Source organism: Ceratotherium simum, chromosome 4 (assembly GCF_057802395.1).
Source record: "Ceratotherium simum simum isolate JZ-2026a chromosome 4, ASM5780239v1, whole genome shotgun sequence".
NCBI classification, from domain to species: domain Eukaryota; kingdom Metazoa; phylum Chordata; class Mammalia; order Perissodactyla; family Rhinocerotidae; genus Ceratotherium; species Ceratotherium simum.
Window position 1 is genome coordinate 89052785 of NC_141903.1, and position 15163 is coordinate 89067947.

At 40.5% G+C, this 15163-nt stretch overlaps 1 protein-coding gene across 1 annotated transcript in view; it reads right to left on the minus strand.

The window, feature by feature from the left end:
- The window catches only part of IQGAP2 (IQ motif containing GTPase activating protein 2), a 259957-nt gene that overhangs the window by 109897 nt on the left and 134897 nt on the right, over nucleotides 1–15163 (minus strand). Inside the window, exons 4-5 of the mRNA XM_087430147.1 lie at nucleotides 7840–7917; nucleotides 4188–4264 (exon numbers count right to left, since the gene is read on the minus strand). Coding sequence (XP_087286273.1) covers nucleotides 4188–4264; nucleotides 7840–7917 — 155 coding nt within the window. The remainder of the gene's footprint in view (nucleotides 1–4187; nucleotides 4265–7839; nucleotides 7918–15163) is intronic.

Sequence of the window (15163 nt, forward strand, 5' to 3'; positions counted from 1 at the left end):
GTCCACCAAAAAAGATCCTCGTCTTGATTAAGGCTGTGAAAGGCCAGGCGTTCAAAACAGTGGTCAAAAGAGAATAGTATCAAGTGAACAAAAAGGCAGTTATAATACAAATAGAGATAAAACAAGACATGTATACTTATTTGTATTAATTTTAACAAGTTGGGAATAGTTATTAAAATATGGGAGCTTTGTTTTTTCTATAACTGTCTATAGAGTACAGATATGTACTTGTTTTTATATTATTTATACTACACTTATACTACAAGAAAGAATAAAGACGAGGAACTCTGAGTAAGCCAAACAGTCCTAGAAAACCAAAGAAGTGTCCCAAGATAAGGAAGGACTGAGGAACACAGGTGGTGACAAAAATAACCAGGTGGAAAGAAGGTCCAGCACTGATGGTCCCACTCAATGGTCAAGCAGAGAGAGGATCCAGAAACATGATCTGAGAAGATAAATCAGCCAAATGGCCCAAAGAGTATTAGGTAGAGTCAGTCCCTCATCTCCTGGGGGAGAAACCTCTAGAATGCCCACCTAATTTCAAGAAAACATTCAAAAGGCATCCATAAGCTTTTAATAATGTTAACACATCAGGCCCATACATCATTATGACAGAACAATGGGTTATCTAACGTTGGCCAAGCGAGACGTGGAAGTAAATCATTTCTGGGTGATGGGGGTGGGGACCAGATTGTAAATAAAAACCTACCTGACAGCACATACTGAAAATTTAGAAAGGTCTGATTGATTTCCCCAGCAAAGCGCAGCCTGCTGCCTGGTAGCTAAGGTCTGACTCTCCCTGGGAGAAGAGTCCAAGCTGGAGCCATGTTCTGACGGACAGCTGATGGGTTAGAAACCAGATCTGTAACCTGGGCAGGTCTGAAGAGGTATTGTTTTTGGTAACCACATATAGGTAACAACTCTGGGTAGGTGCCAAAATATTATAGTCCTAGGATGAGTCAAAATTAGTGGATAAATAATGAGGAAACAAGGGAAATCTGTAGAGCAGATCTTTGAGAATAGGTTTAAGTGTGGTAAGTTGGTAATAATGTATCTGGACATTTCACCTGCTCTTTAAGGTATTGGAAGTATTCAAAAAATCAGTTCTATTAAATTTAATTGTTTAAGGGAATTCAATTTTATAACTAATATTTAAACATCAAACAACATGCAAAAAGTGTTCTTCATGCATAAAAGGCCTCCAGACAGTAAAAAAAAAAAAAAAAAAAAAAAAAAAAAATCAGTAGTAGTAGCTGGTTAGTAAGGTTCTCACTTCTTGAATGGGTTCCTTCTCATTGCACAGGCTTTATAAACACCCCAGATGAAGACACAAAAGGGAAACATGCCCAACAGTCACTAACAGTGCTTGTCACTTGGCGTTGAGATAACGGGTACTTGAGCTTTTCCTTTGTTATTCTTTCAGAATTTTCCAATTTTTCCCACAATGAACATATTTTATTTTTTATTTTAAATAAGAACAAGATAATAAACATTTCTCTGAAAAAACAACGAGGCCACCCATCACTGAGGTGAGTCTCTGGATATTAGGCAAAGCGTGAGGATTCCCCGTGGGGCTGCCGTGCTAACGCTCACTGGAGTCTGGGCTTGAGAACACCAAGCTGAACTGACAAAGGCAGCAACGAGTGGCAGGCCAGGAGGCTGGGTCAGAAATCAAGTGAAAGGGCGAGGGGCAGGCGGGAAAGGAGAAAAGCAGATACAAACAGGAAGCAAGGGCAAGAAACCACGAGATCCTAATGAGGTTGTTAAGCCCAAATCAAGAAGTCAGGGAACAGAAGACACGAGAGTGAACTTTGTAGATCAAGTCAGGCCCCCAGGCTGGGGCAGGAGGAAGGCAGTGCCAGGGGATCCTCCTGCCTGGCTCCTGATCTAGGGTCAGAACCTCTGACCTGCCTACCTCCCTATCAGGTAACGAGAACTCTCCACACCAGCAGTGTTGCTGTTCCGCAGCAGGATAGAACGGCTGCAGACACATTTGTTCATTTCCAGCATCACTTCTAAGTACGCAGCGAGGGCAAGCCCACTGTACTTATTAAAGGGCTCTGCTACCCAGCTGCCAAATGTGTCTTGCTCAACAGAGCAGAATATCAGCCTCATTTGAGTAACTGACTGCATTCTAAATAAACCACAGCAGGAAAAAGTTTTGATAGAAAAAATTAGATAACACTTGAGACTTCTCAGTTCCCTATCCAGAAGCAGCCATACACTAAGTTTAGAACAGAGAAAAGTGAAGGCGATTCCCCCAGGGAATGCCGTTTATTAAGTAAATATTGTTTTTAAAGATCCTACTCAAGGTGGATCTGTGAATGACAATAGCAAAGACTTTCACGATGAGTAAGTGAATAACTGAGAAAACCAGCCCAAGCAAACACCACCCCAACATTTGCATACAATTGGCAATAATAAGCAAGAAGCTGCTTTGTCTTAGTCTACCACGCTGTTCAAGTCACTGCTGAGACTACGGACAAACATCCATTTGTAAGCCTCGGTGCAGTTCTATATAACTTCTTTAGAATTGTGACATCACCAGAAAGGAAGTTAGCACACCACTTCTTTATAAGCTGCTTAACATTAACGCTCCAGGTGTCCACTTCAGGAAATCAGTTTAAGCTTGCACAAGACACCCCGTGAGCATGCTGCAGATTTGGAGATTAGCACTATGATGCATGGATATGATAATGACATTAACTAATGGTGGCTGGCTTAGCAGGTCACACAAACAGTACTAACCGTAGTGTTAAGCGCTCATTCTAAGTGCTGAAAAATATTTGACAAAGAATGTTGGGCAACACATTTGAAAATATTCCTCAAAATAAGCACTTTTGCGCAAAAAGCTTTTAGAAAACCTGCTGGCATAATGATACACTAGCCACATATGAGGAGGCAGGCGCAGAAGTAGTTTTTTTTCAGTTCTAAATTATTAGAATAAAAAGAAATCATAGAAAAGGCATCTACATTTGGTCTATATTTCTAGCAACTGTCATCCTAAAAAGAAATCCCGTAAGTACTAATCAGGGGGAAAAGTCAAATTATATGATATAATCAAAATTCTCCTATAGTAGGCCAGCATTGCAATGAATTATTATAGAAACCTTTTCTTTTGGAGAGGAAAAGAGCCAGGAAGAAGTTAATATAAACCTCTAGGCAGAAGATTCCGCCAGGAAAATGACTTCTAGTGATATAAACACAAGGCAGATGTTCTAAAAGAAACTTAAAACTTAATTAGACATGAGTCTTCCAGCCATTACCTGTGTGCACGCAAGACAACCGCCACAAACTAGATTTTTAGAATCATCTTTGTTACTGTCTGAAAATCACATTTCTTGCAGGCCAATAAGATAAAAAATGATTTGTGGGCTAGCAGAACTTCAACATGTGCATAAATTAAGTTATTGAACAACTGCTTTAAAACAATGAACGTGTCTTGATTTGACTAATTTAAAGCAACTTCCAAATTTCTCCTTTCTTCTTAGCATACAAGTTCTATTGAACAAAAGGTCAGAAGAAGCCATATTTACAGTGAATTTTATTAATCTATGCTAAGAAATGAAACAAACTGATAATTTTAAGAGTATTCAAACCAAAATTATGACCATTCAAGTTGCCCATTCGATATATTTTGGCTATATTTGTAAACTAGATCATAACTCAAGAGTATGGTAGCACATTACTATTAGATCTCTAGAAGTTTCAACTTAAATTTTCTCCTTATTACACTTACAGGTCTTTCATTCATTTTCTGGTTTTCTATGCTGAATTAGATAAAAAAAATTTTTTTCAAGTTCAAGGATCATTTTCATATAACACTTATTTTAAAATTTTTTTTTTTTTGGTGAGGAAGATTGGCCCTGAGCAAACATCCTCTTTTTGCTTGAAGAAGATCGTTCCTGAGCTAACATCTGTGCCAATCTTCCTCTATTTTGTATATGGGATGCCACCACAGCACGGCTTGATGAGCAGTGTGTAGGTCCACACCCAGGATCGTAACCCGTGAACCTCAGACCACCGAAGTGGACCACGCCAACTTAACAACTACGCCACCAGGTGGGCCCTGACAATTATTTTAATTTTGTACCAGCAAATTCAAAACAACTCAATCCAATAAAAAGTTCTTCAGATTATTAAAGTCACTTAAGATTTCTCCAGACTTTTAGTTGTATTTCCCCCACCTCAGCGCGTGAATGCAATATATCATTCTTGGAATGTTTTTCCGGTCATACACATCTGTTGTTTCTGGATAAAATATCTGGAAAACAAAAGAAACGACGTGTTTATTACATTTTGCTTTTCACAATCATTTTAACTCTCCCAAATGATCCTCCTTGGATTACCCTTGCTGTTCTGTATTTATTTAAATGGAGAGGGACCCGTCAGTTGTTGCTTCACCTTGCTCTCCAGGAGGACCCATCACATCTGGTCCACTGCCTGACAGCACACTTCCTAGTGGCTCTGGGGGTGGGGGTCCCGCCGGCCACTCCAAGAAGGCTGCACCCACAGGGCTGGGTAACAGTTCCATTCCACAAGGTGTGCGCCCGCAGAGGCTCTGCTTTCCATAGCAGAGTCACTCCTGTGACTGCCCAGAGGTCCCCTGGCCCGAGAAGTGTGTCCTTCTTACAGCATTACACCGTCAAAAACCTGGCTACACCGTTCTGTAAACATGTATGCACACACCTACCATACACACTGATATTTTTTTCTGCTTAAAGTAATACATTTTCACAAATAAAATCAGGAACGTATATCAAATATGAAGGAAAAATACCTATAATCTCACCTCCCAGACTGTCACCACTAGCATTTTGGTATATTTTCTTCCAGTCGTTTTTTTGTATATGTCTCTGATTTATGTTTATGTATGTGTGTATGTGAAGACAAAATTGTACATATTGTAAACCTAGTTAAAACATTTAATAGAACATGACTACTTTCTACCCCCTTCATTATTCTACAAGAACATTATTTCTAATGGATATATATGATTCTTTCATATTTTTGAATCATTTAAGTAGTTCCTCATGATTGGACATTTTTTTGCTCTCAATTTTTCCCTATTATAAGTCACTGCAATGAATATCCTTGTATTTTCCGAGCACCTGATTGTTTCTTTTGGATAAACAACTAAATATGGAGTTACTAGATTGAAAAGTCTGAACATTAAGCTTTTTAATACACACTTACACGATTCTTAAGTTTAAAACTAAAAGCCTAATAAGGAACAGATTCCAGAACAGGGCACCAAACTTATTTTTTCCTAAGCACCAAAAAATGAGTAATCAGACTTGAAGCTTCTAAGACTAAGATAAGCGTATTGGCATTACTTGCTTTCAGTAAATATTTTATAAAATTTGACATAAAAACTAAAATTAAATCGTGTCCCATATGGTAGTACTTGATACTCAAGTGCAATTTTCTATTGGACACTGAAAAAAGTTGAGAAAAGAAAGAAGCAAAGTTTCTTGAGCTACAAAACGGATAGTCGCTCTGCACTTAAAGAAATGTCTGTAGCCTAGAAAATTTCAAAGGTGTTGCCAACTTTCCTTTTGTATGTTCGCTGTTAAAGTGTCAATGAGAAGAGGATTCCCAATTCAGAAGAATGTGACCAGGTTTAAAGTTCTACTGTGTAAGCAGAGGACAACTATAACTGCTCCCTCCCTTTCCTTTAAACAAGAACCTTGTATATTCACATTTCTTTTGTAAAAACACTATGAATGTGTCTACTGTTAGCAGGAAGATAGGATCAATTTATGGTTCACCAGATGTTTTATTCAGCACTCTATCCCCAGCACCTCACATGATGCTAAGCACAGTAGGCACTTAATATTGATAGTGGAAGGCATTAATAGCAGTCAAGTACATCAGCCAATTCAGTACATGTTGGTCTCTCATCCCTGCAATGTAACGTATCAATGACTTCATAATAAAAATCACTGTGAAAATAGAATCTGCTATATGGATCACTTATCTGGGCTTGAAATCAAGTGAAACCTGGTCCAACATATGTACAATTTGAAAAGGTTTAAATCAAATTTATCAAATATAATGAAATTATCCTAGTCTAAAAAGTATGTTGCCTCCTACAGAAAAACCCAATTTGAATTCCTTTCTTTATTAAACTGTTTACCACCCAGCCCCCAGTTACTACTTGCTAAATCATAATCTAGAAACATGAATTCTAGACTATAACTAGTGCCCAGAAGAGAAGAGCATTTAATGTTCTGGGCATTTTCGGAGAAAGGAATGTCGTTTGATTAAAAATGGCAGAATAAATTAAATCAGTATTGACCATTTTGAGATAAAATAAGTTGAGCTAAAACAGACACGAGCACAAATATATTAAAAATAGGCATTCATAGTTTACATTAAGGAATCTTTTATTTTTGTTGTGGTGGGTGCTTTTAATTGCAAATCTGGATTAACAACAATAAGAACAACACAGGTCTTAAGTGAGTAGCCTATCCCCTTGCCTTCATGCTGGACCACTCCTCAATCATTTCTTGAAAGTAGCTGTATGTAATAAGCAATACAAAGGAGCGAACTCTTGATACATACAAAAACTTGTGGATCTTGAGGGCATTACACTTACTGAAAAAAGTCTATCTCAAAAGATGACCTACTGTCTGATGCCACTTCCGTAACGTTCTCAAAATGACAAAACTATAGAGATGGAGTACAGATTAGTGGTTGCCAGGGGACACGGCTGGGGAAGGGACACAACAAAAAGGCCCTCTCCTCTGCAGTATCTTTATCTTGATTGTGGTGGTGGTCACGCAAATCTCTTCACGGGATAAAACTGAACAGACGCAAGTGAGTGCACACAGGCGACTGCATGTAACAATGGTGACAACTGAGTAAGCTCTGTGGCCTAGTTCACATCAATCACCAATGTCAGTTTATTATTGTACTACAGGTAGGAGACGTCACCCCTGGGGGGAGCTGATGAAGAGCACACATAGCTGTACTACTTCTGCAACTTCCTGTGATTCTATAATTATTTCAAAATAAGAAGTTTAAGAAATAGCTCCACAATTTCTATCAAATGTAATTATTTCCTCATTTCCTCTACTTTATTTCTCTCACAGGCTTAAGGGTGTCTGCTCTCTGAATTTAACAAGCTCTGAATATTTGCTGAGTTTTATTTGGGACATCTATTTCAGGAGTGAGAGCTATAACCCCCTAGCCTTTAAAATTTAAAGTGATGCTATGATTTATAACAATAATTTATAAAAATAAATTCATAATTATAATTTACAGTAATACAATGAGACTTAGAATCTTAAGTATAAATAGCAACACAAAAAAGGGAGGTGGCTATTTTCTTTATGAGGAAGATCAGCCCTGAGCTAACACCTGATGCCAATCCTCCTCTTTTTTGCTGAGGAAGACTGGCCCTGAGCTAACATCCATGCCCATCTTCCTCTACTTTATATGGGACGCCGCCACAGCATGGCTCGACAAACAGTGCGTCGGTGCACGCCTGGGATCCGAACCGGCGAACCCCAGGCCGCCGCAGCAGAGCGCGCGCGCACTTAACCGCTTGCACCACCGGGCCAGCCCCAGGAGGTGGCTATTTTAAATCAACCATCTATCAGCTAAAGCTTGTTTTGATCTTATTTAATTTATACACACTTTTACCTGGCTGCTCTCAACTTGTACACATACTTCATTCTAAATTCTTGCCATAGGCCTTTCTGTCTAGTCCTTGCATTTCTCATTCCTAAGACAATGAGGCCATCTGTTGCATTAACGTACCCCAGTCTGTCAAATCATTTTTCATAATGAGGTGTTTGCACTACCCCTTTTGGCTTCCCAGTTCAGGCTTACCTTGGGTAGACCAATAGACTCCATCGCTCTTAACCACTGGACGGTATTATCTGTGTGTCGAAAATGAAGGCCAGACTTCTAATGAGAGGACAGGAGCGGGGAAGGAAAGAAGAGATCACACAAAAAGTGAGCCATTTGTAATGACATTTTTCGTTAGCAGGATGTTTTTCAATTGTATTTCTCCTGTAATAGAGTTATTAATACTCATATAAAAGAACCAGAGACAATAAAGGAGACTAGACTGTCTTAGCTACACTCCAACCATTTGTGATGGACCATTCCAGTTTCAAGAATTCACACATTTGAGGTAATTCTGAACCAAAATCTCAAAGACTATGTAACGTCTAGCACATGCCTTAGGATGTCTTATGAAACACACGTACACATGAATGGACATGCATGCATGCGTGCACACACACACGGTTTTATCATGTCCATGGCTGAGAAGTGTAGTAACTTCAAGAAAAACAGGACTTTTAGAAGACTAAATGCCTTTTTTTGTGTGGTTTATGGTTCTGCCAAACTGCTTTTTCTGATCATGAATGTAATACGATTTCTGTAGAAAACCTGGAAAATGTAGAAAAATACAAAAATGAAAACAAAAACCACCCCACAATTCAGAGCTAATTTTAGTATCTATTCCTCCTATAATTTAATCCTAATCTTGGCCTTGTACACAAGAAGTAAACCTTCAGTGTAAATGTTTTACAAGACCTTTTTCTACCCATGTAATAAAAAGTCTATGTCTTCTGTTCTTCTTTATAGTCCTATCAGCCAACCATTTTTTCTACACAGTCTATAAGTATAGTATCCTCGCCTGTATCTCATGAAGTTTTATCAGGTAATGAACCTTTAAGAAGAGTTTTAAAACTACCTTGTATTTTTAGTTAGATGAGTAGTATAATGTTATTTTTTTTTTATTTTTAAATTTATTTATTTATTTAGTGTGTTTGTGTGTGTCTGAGGAAGGACAGCTCTGAGCTAACATCCGTGCCCATCTTCCTCCACTTTATATGGGACGCCGCCACAGCATGGCCTGACAAGTGGTGTGTCGGTGCACGCCCGGGATCTGAACCTGGGCCGCCAGAGGCGGAGTACGCACACCCAACTGCTACGCCACAGGCTGGCCCATCTTTTTTTTTTTAATAAATGTACAAAAAAGCAACTACAGCAAATTTTATCTATAACTAACATCCAACGGCAGATAATCACATTCAGAAAGTCTGGCTCTTCCCATCTTCTGTGACTTTCTACAATCTAATAGTTTATTTAACAAAAGTATTTTTGTTGCTGTTAGAAATTATAAAGTGTAAGCAAAGTAACATTTGACAAATATTTATACTTTTCAATAGTGGCCACTATTTATTGAGATTGGACTGTGTGTGTCAAGCACTTTGCATAAATTATCTCTAATTCTTCTGCAAGGTAGTTATCATTCCCATTTTTAAGAGATGAGGAAACTTAGGCCGAAAGGAGGAAGTGATTTGCCTAAAGCCAAACAGCTGTTAAGTGGCTGAGCTGGGATTCCAGACTTGTCTCTTTGGATCTGAAGATCTTCCCTGTGCTAACACCACCCAGGAAAGAACACAGGACCTAATGATGGCGGGATTATTCTTCAGAGGAGAGAAATCAGCTAGTTACTATGAAATAACTAGAGAGAGGGCGAGGAGAGTAGAAAGGAAGGAAAGAGGGAAAGGAATAAAGAGAGAGAGCCCAGACAGTTAACAGCCAGGCAATAGGGTCTGAGGGTAACTCAGCATAAACAACTTTTGCAGAATACAAACAATTCTCAGACACAGCCACTCTGTGACCATGGAGGGACAAGACAGAAACAATCCACAAATCATGTCAAGAGACAGAAGAGGACCCTCAGCACCACAAAATAACTAAACTATCCTCTCTTCTAAGAAGGGCAACTTTTTTCTTGACTAACGCCAATCTAGTCCCTATTCAATCTTCTCATCTTCTAGATAAAAATTACCAAGACATCAAATTGATCCCCCTCCCTGATAACACCCCAAAGACATCCGATCCTTGCTTCCCTAAATCCTTATTAGAATCACCCAGTACAAGCCCAAATCTACACGAAGCTCCTACTTGCTCCTCCTTACAGCTCCATGAATATGCATTTCTTTCTTGCCGCAATGAGTTAAATAAACCTAACTTTGTTTGTTTGACCCCAGATGAGTTTCTGGGGATCTTTGGCTGGTGGGCTTCAATAATCCAAACCATGTAACGAAGACACGCCATCCATTTAATGGTCTTGTTAGCTAGGTAACCTCAGGAAAGTTACAAATCCCTTTGAACCTTGGTTCCTCAGCCATAAAAAGGGAATGGTATGCTTCTCTGAGTTGCAGAGATTAAATGACAACACACATAGAGCATTTAGTTGCAAAGTGCATCTAAGAAGGCAATAAATTTTAGCTACTGTAATTACTACGCTATAGGACTGGGCTTGAATCTTTTATTCACTTTTAAGGTCAGAGAAAGGTTTAGCGCTTTATGTAAGAGGCACTGAAGGGAAGGGTGGTTATCTTGGTCATATTTCTACTGTCAATGAAATGACAGATTTCAAATCCTTCATCCATTTTAAACAGCTGAGGAGTGCTGACTTCAGAACCTTGTGGTTCATGTCCGCATATATAAGAAGTAAGCTTCAGTGAGCGAACACCTTCAATCTACTAGATTTACTTCAATTACAACAAAAATGGTCTTCTAAGTAGGCTAAAAATAAGCTTAGTCCATTATAACCACTTTTAGCTTGTTTATTTTTTTCACCAGTCCTACATATTAATATTAGCGCGGGCGGTGTGTCTATAGTCAGACTTAGCCGAGGGGTGTTATGTCCCTCTCCCTAACTTCTCTCAGGTCCCGGACTAGAAAGTATATGCTGATTTTCTACTGCTGAGCTATTAAACACCAGCAAACAAGATTATTCTAGTTCACGTTGAATAGATGAGGAATTATATAAGTTTTCTTTGGATAGTAACTTCTTACACATTAGAATCAAGATATGTTAGAGCTGAGGTAGCTTAAAACCAATAATTATTCTAATTTGCTCATTTTATAGATGAGGAAACTGAGAGGCCCAAGTATTTAAGAAGCTCGAGTTGAGCTCAGGGTCAAGACTAGCTTGTGGGAGCTCCTGACCCCAAGTGCAAATATCCTGGTCAACGTCCTGCCCACAGAGCCACAGCACGACCACCACCGCTGACAGGTACAGTGCGCATGCCCGTCAGGCGCTGGGCCGCGTGCCTTGCGTGGATGATCACATTTGTTCCTCCAACATCTCTACAAAGGTTGACACTATTGTTATTCCCACTTTACATGTGAGGAAACTGAAGCTCACAGGGGCAGTCAGTGGTGGGGCCAGACTCGGAAGCGTTTTGACTCTGCAGCTCACGCCACTAGCATCACCTGTCCGCTTTCCCTATCCACGGCTCAGCTAAACGCTCAGCAGGCATTTATCCTACGCCTACAGCTATCAACGCACTGGACACAACGGTACTGTTTGTGTCTCTGAGCCTTGTCAGGCTGAGGCCTCTCAAAGGAACGTCCCTCCTTCCCTCTCCTCCTCTTTCTCTTGCCCAGCCTAGTCAGCTGAGGAACACTCATCTGTCATGCCTCCACCAGGGAAGCCTTCCTGACCTCACCACCCCCACCCCCTTGACAACTGAGTGCTTTCTCCTTGTTTGTCCCCCAGTGTTCACCCAGCCGTCTTCTCTTCACTGCCCTTCGCCCCTTTCCAACCCCCTTCCAGGATTCACCCTTTGTTTTCCCTTGAATCCATTCCCTTCTTGTCCGTGCAGACCACATCACCAGGACTGAGTAATCCCCTCACTGCACTCTGCCTCCACCGTCACCCTCCCTCCAATTTACTCTCCACATCGCAGCGAACTGTACCATGATGCCTGTTATCACGGCAGCGGCTGCCCCTGTACTTAGGATGGAATCAGAGCCTCCATGTGTGACTGCATGATCTGCCCCTGCTTCCCTCCTGGTCTCACTTCTCACCACTGTCCCTCATTGCAGCCTTTCAGCCACTCGATTTGGCCAAGCTCTTTTCTTCCTCGCTTCTCTCACAAATGGGCCTCTTCTCTCTGGACTGTTCTCCCCACTCCCTACCCTTAACTCTGCACATGAATGACTTTCTCCTCATTCTTCCGGCCTCAGAGTAAACATCTCCTCAGAGAAGCCCATTGCTACCAGTCCATAACATTGGCTTTAACTTCTTAACAGACTTATTTGCTCATGGTGTGTCTCTCTAACTGTAGGCGCCATGAAATCACGTCTGCCTTGCTCATCATTCCACCCTGAGCGCCCAGAACAGCGCCTGCCCCATGGTGGCGTTGATAAGTACTGTATGGATGAATGAGTTCATCCCATATGTATTTCTATCATGGTATCACTTTATCTTCTTTCCCTATAACTTTATTAAAATTTATTCTATTACTATTTACCTGCCTATTAGAGCAGTGGTTCTCAAACCTTTGTAGTAGATAAGAAAACAATCAGCTGGGATGACTATTAAGGGTGCAGCTCCCTGGGTCCCCAGCCAAGAGATCCTGCCTGACTCAGTAGTCTGGGATGGGGCCTAAACATCCACATTTTTACACACACCATCTGGTGGTCCTGCAGGAGGTCTGAGCATCACACCTAGAGAAAGAGTGTCAGACTCAAAGCACCTTGATTAAGGACGATAAAAGCACCAAAGACAAGGAAAGAAACCGAGTTTTTTGGCTTCATTCCTTCACCCAGCAGCTCTTCCCTAGCACCTACTATGGGCCAGACCCTGCACCATTCACCGAGGACATGGCAGAGACGAAACACGGTTCTTGCCTTTATGACAAAACAATCATTACAGTACACCATGGCGTGTCCAAGAGGGGCAGTGTCAGGTGCCACAGCCCACGTGGCATGGTCTCGTAACTCAGACCTGGAGTGGGAGGTGGAGGTGGCCAGGGAAAGAATACTCATCATTGCAAGGTTTAACTCTAATACCTAGGACATCTCTCTAACCCTAAATTAACGAGGAGCCAGGGTTGTACATAAGCTGGCAGACAAAGGGAAGGGGCAGCAGGAAAGTCCCCTCCTGCCTACCCAAAGCCGTCAGTGCCCAAACTTGGACCTGCAGAGATTTGGGACAGAGCTTTCACCTTGGGGAAACACTGCCTCACAGGCGGGTTATATTTTATGGCTGCAGTCTAGGCAGACCCTGCAGCGAGAGCCCAAGCTCACTGAACTCATGGTTTCCAGATGGCACATTAAGGGGCTGGCTCAGGTTATCAAGTGTTCCCTTGTGTTTCAACGTCTTTGCCACAGTCCCGTGATTTAGTGCTCCTTGGGAAGGACCACGTGACAGGCTTTAGTCCCGAGGAACACAACAACAGGAAGTTAAGTCTCCTGTTCACTAATATTTGTCTTCTCTCATTTTTGTAAAAGAAATGAAATGGCCTTAAAATAAAATTTTATGATTACATGGCAAATCACTAAAAATTCCCATTCAAGTACATTAGGCACGTTCAGGGATTTATTAAAAGGAAAAAAAGAAAAGCCTCTTTTCTCCAGTGAATTAACAGAGGAGTAGTTTCCATTTCTCCCTGGTTCTCTCCCACATCACAGCTGGCATCAACCCCTCTCCTTCTGCCACTTCCCTTCTTTCCGCCCCTCTCCTAGCTTCCCTTCCTCTGTGCACCCCAGTCTTCCCGGGGCCTTATGGGGTGGGGGATGGCAAAACAGAACACGTCCCTCTCTCACCATGTCATCACCTGCCTAAGCTCCACAGGTATTTTATTTTGTAACAAGAGACTGGAAATAATTCCCCTGTGCCCATCCCGAAGAGAAGTTGCTATTTATTCAAATAGTGGGACCTCCCACGCCAGGAGGAAACAGTACCTGTTTAACAGTACCTCGCCACGAGGGGGTCCAGAGTTGAACTGGAAAGAGACTCCTAGTCAAGGTGTATAATGCACAGAGAAGAGGAAAGAATTAGCCCACCCTCTGCTCTGAGGCTCGCCTCCACTGAAGGTCTGTCTTTCTGGCCTGATTCTCACCATCCACAAGAGCAAAATGAATACCCACAATCCATTTCCAGTGTGGCGGGAACCCAGCCCGGCTACACTCTAACTGTGTCGTCAAATCTATGTGGCTGTTGATACTAATTGGCCCAGATCTTGGTAATAACCATTATGCAAGCAATGAAGAAAAGAAAAATTGTGCTCTTAAACGTGGACAAATGTTAATTTATTTTGTCATGTGGGGATACAAATAATTTTTTTTCTGAACTTTTAAAAATATTTCTCAAAATTACAAAAAACAACTTTCATTTTGGCTGCCTAAGTCATTGCTTCATTCAAGTCTTGTGAAAGGCGATAATGAGCTAAAAACTCTAGTGTAAAACACAAGACTTAATAAACTCAAACTTACTTTAACAAATGCAAACACTTTTGTACATAACACTACTCAAGGCAGAAACTTTTGCTCTGTTACCTTTTAGACTAGACCACAAAAACAGACTTGTCAAAAAAGATTTGTCAATTCATTTTGTCTACGGTTAGCCTAAATTACTCAAACATTTGCTCTAAATTCAATACACATATTTTAAAAATAAATTTTGTCTCAATGACAACTGAAGGGTAGTATGAATCATGCAATAATTGGGAAATCATTCCATTTTCAACTATACTTAATGTCGTCCTTGCAATGGTAAGAAAATAACTTTTAAGCATACTTGAAAATCTGCAGATAAAAAATACTGATATAAAGAACCAAATATATTAAGAAAATAAAGAATTAAGCTTCAAAGAAGCTTTAAAAACCCTGACCCAGAGTGAACAAGAGATCACATACTCCAGGAGGGAACACCACACATTATAAAATTCCCTTTTGAAGACACATGTAATGAAAGGGTCTTTTAGGCCAGCATTTACTTTTTCCTCCTTCACTTTTTAATGGAAAATTTCAAACATAGAAAAGCAGACAGAATAGTATAATGAACTCCTAGGCACCCATCATCTGACCTCAGCAATTATGAACTACGGCCAGTCTTGAATTATCTATCCGGCTTCCTCCCAATTATTTTGAAGCAAATCCTAGATATATCATTTTATCTGTAAATACTTAGACATGCGTCTCTAAAATATCAGAATTTTCTTTTATTAATACAAGATTGGTGTTTATTTTGGTCTTGTTTTCTCCCCTATAAGCCTTCCTAAATTAGCCATGAAATAATTCTTAAAACTAGTTGCATACAAAAAGGTTACTCTTATTTTGTTTTAAACACCAAGTGGAAAAGAATTCCTGCCTATTCAACATCGGTCCTCTT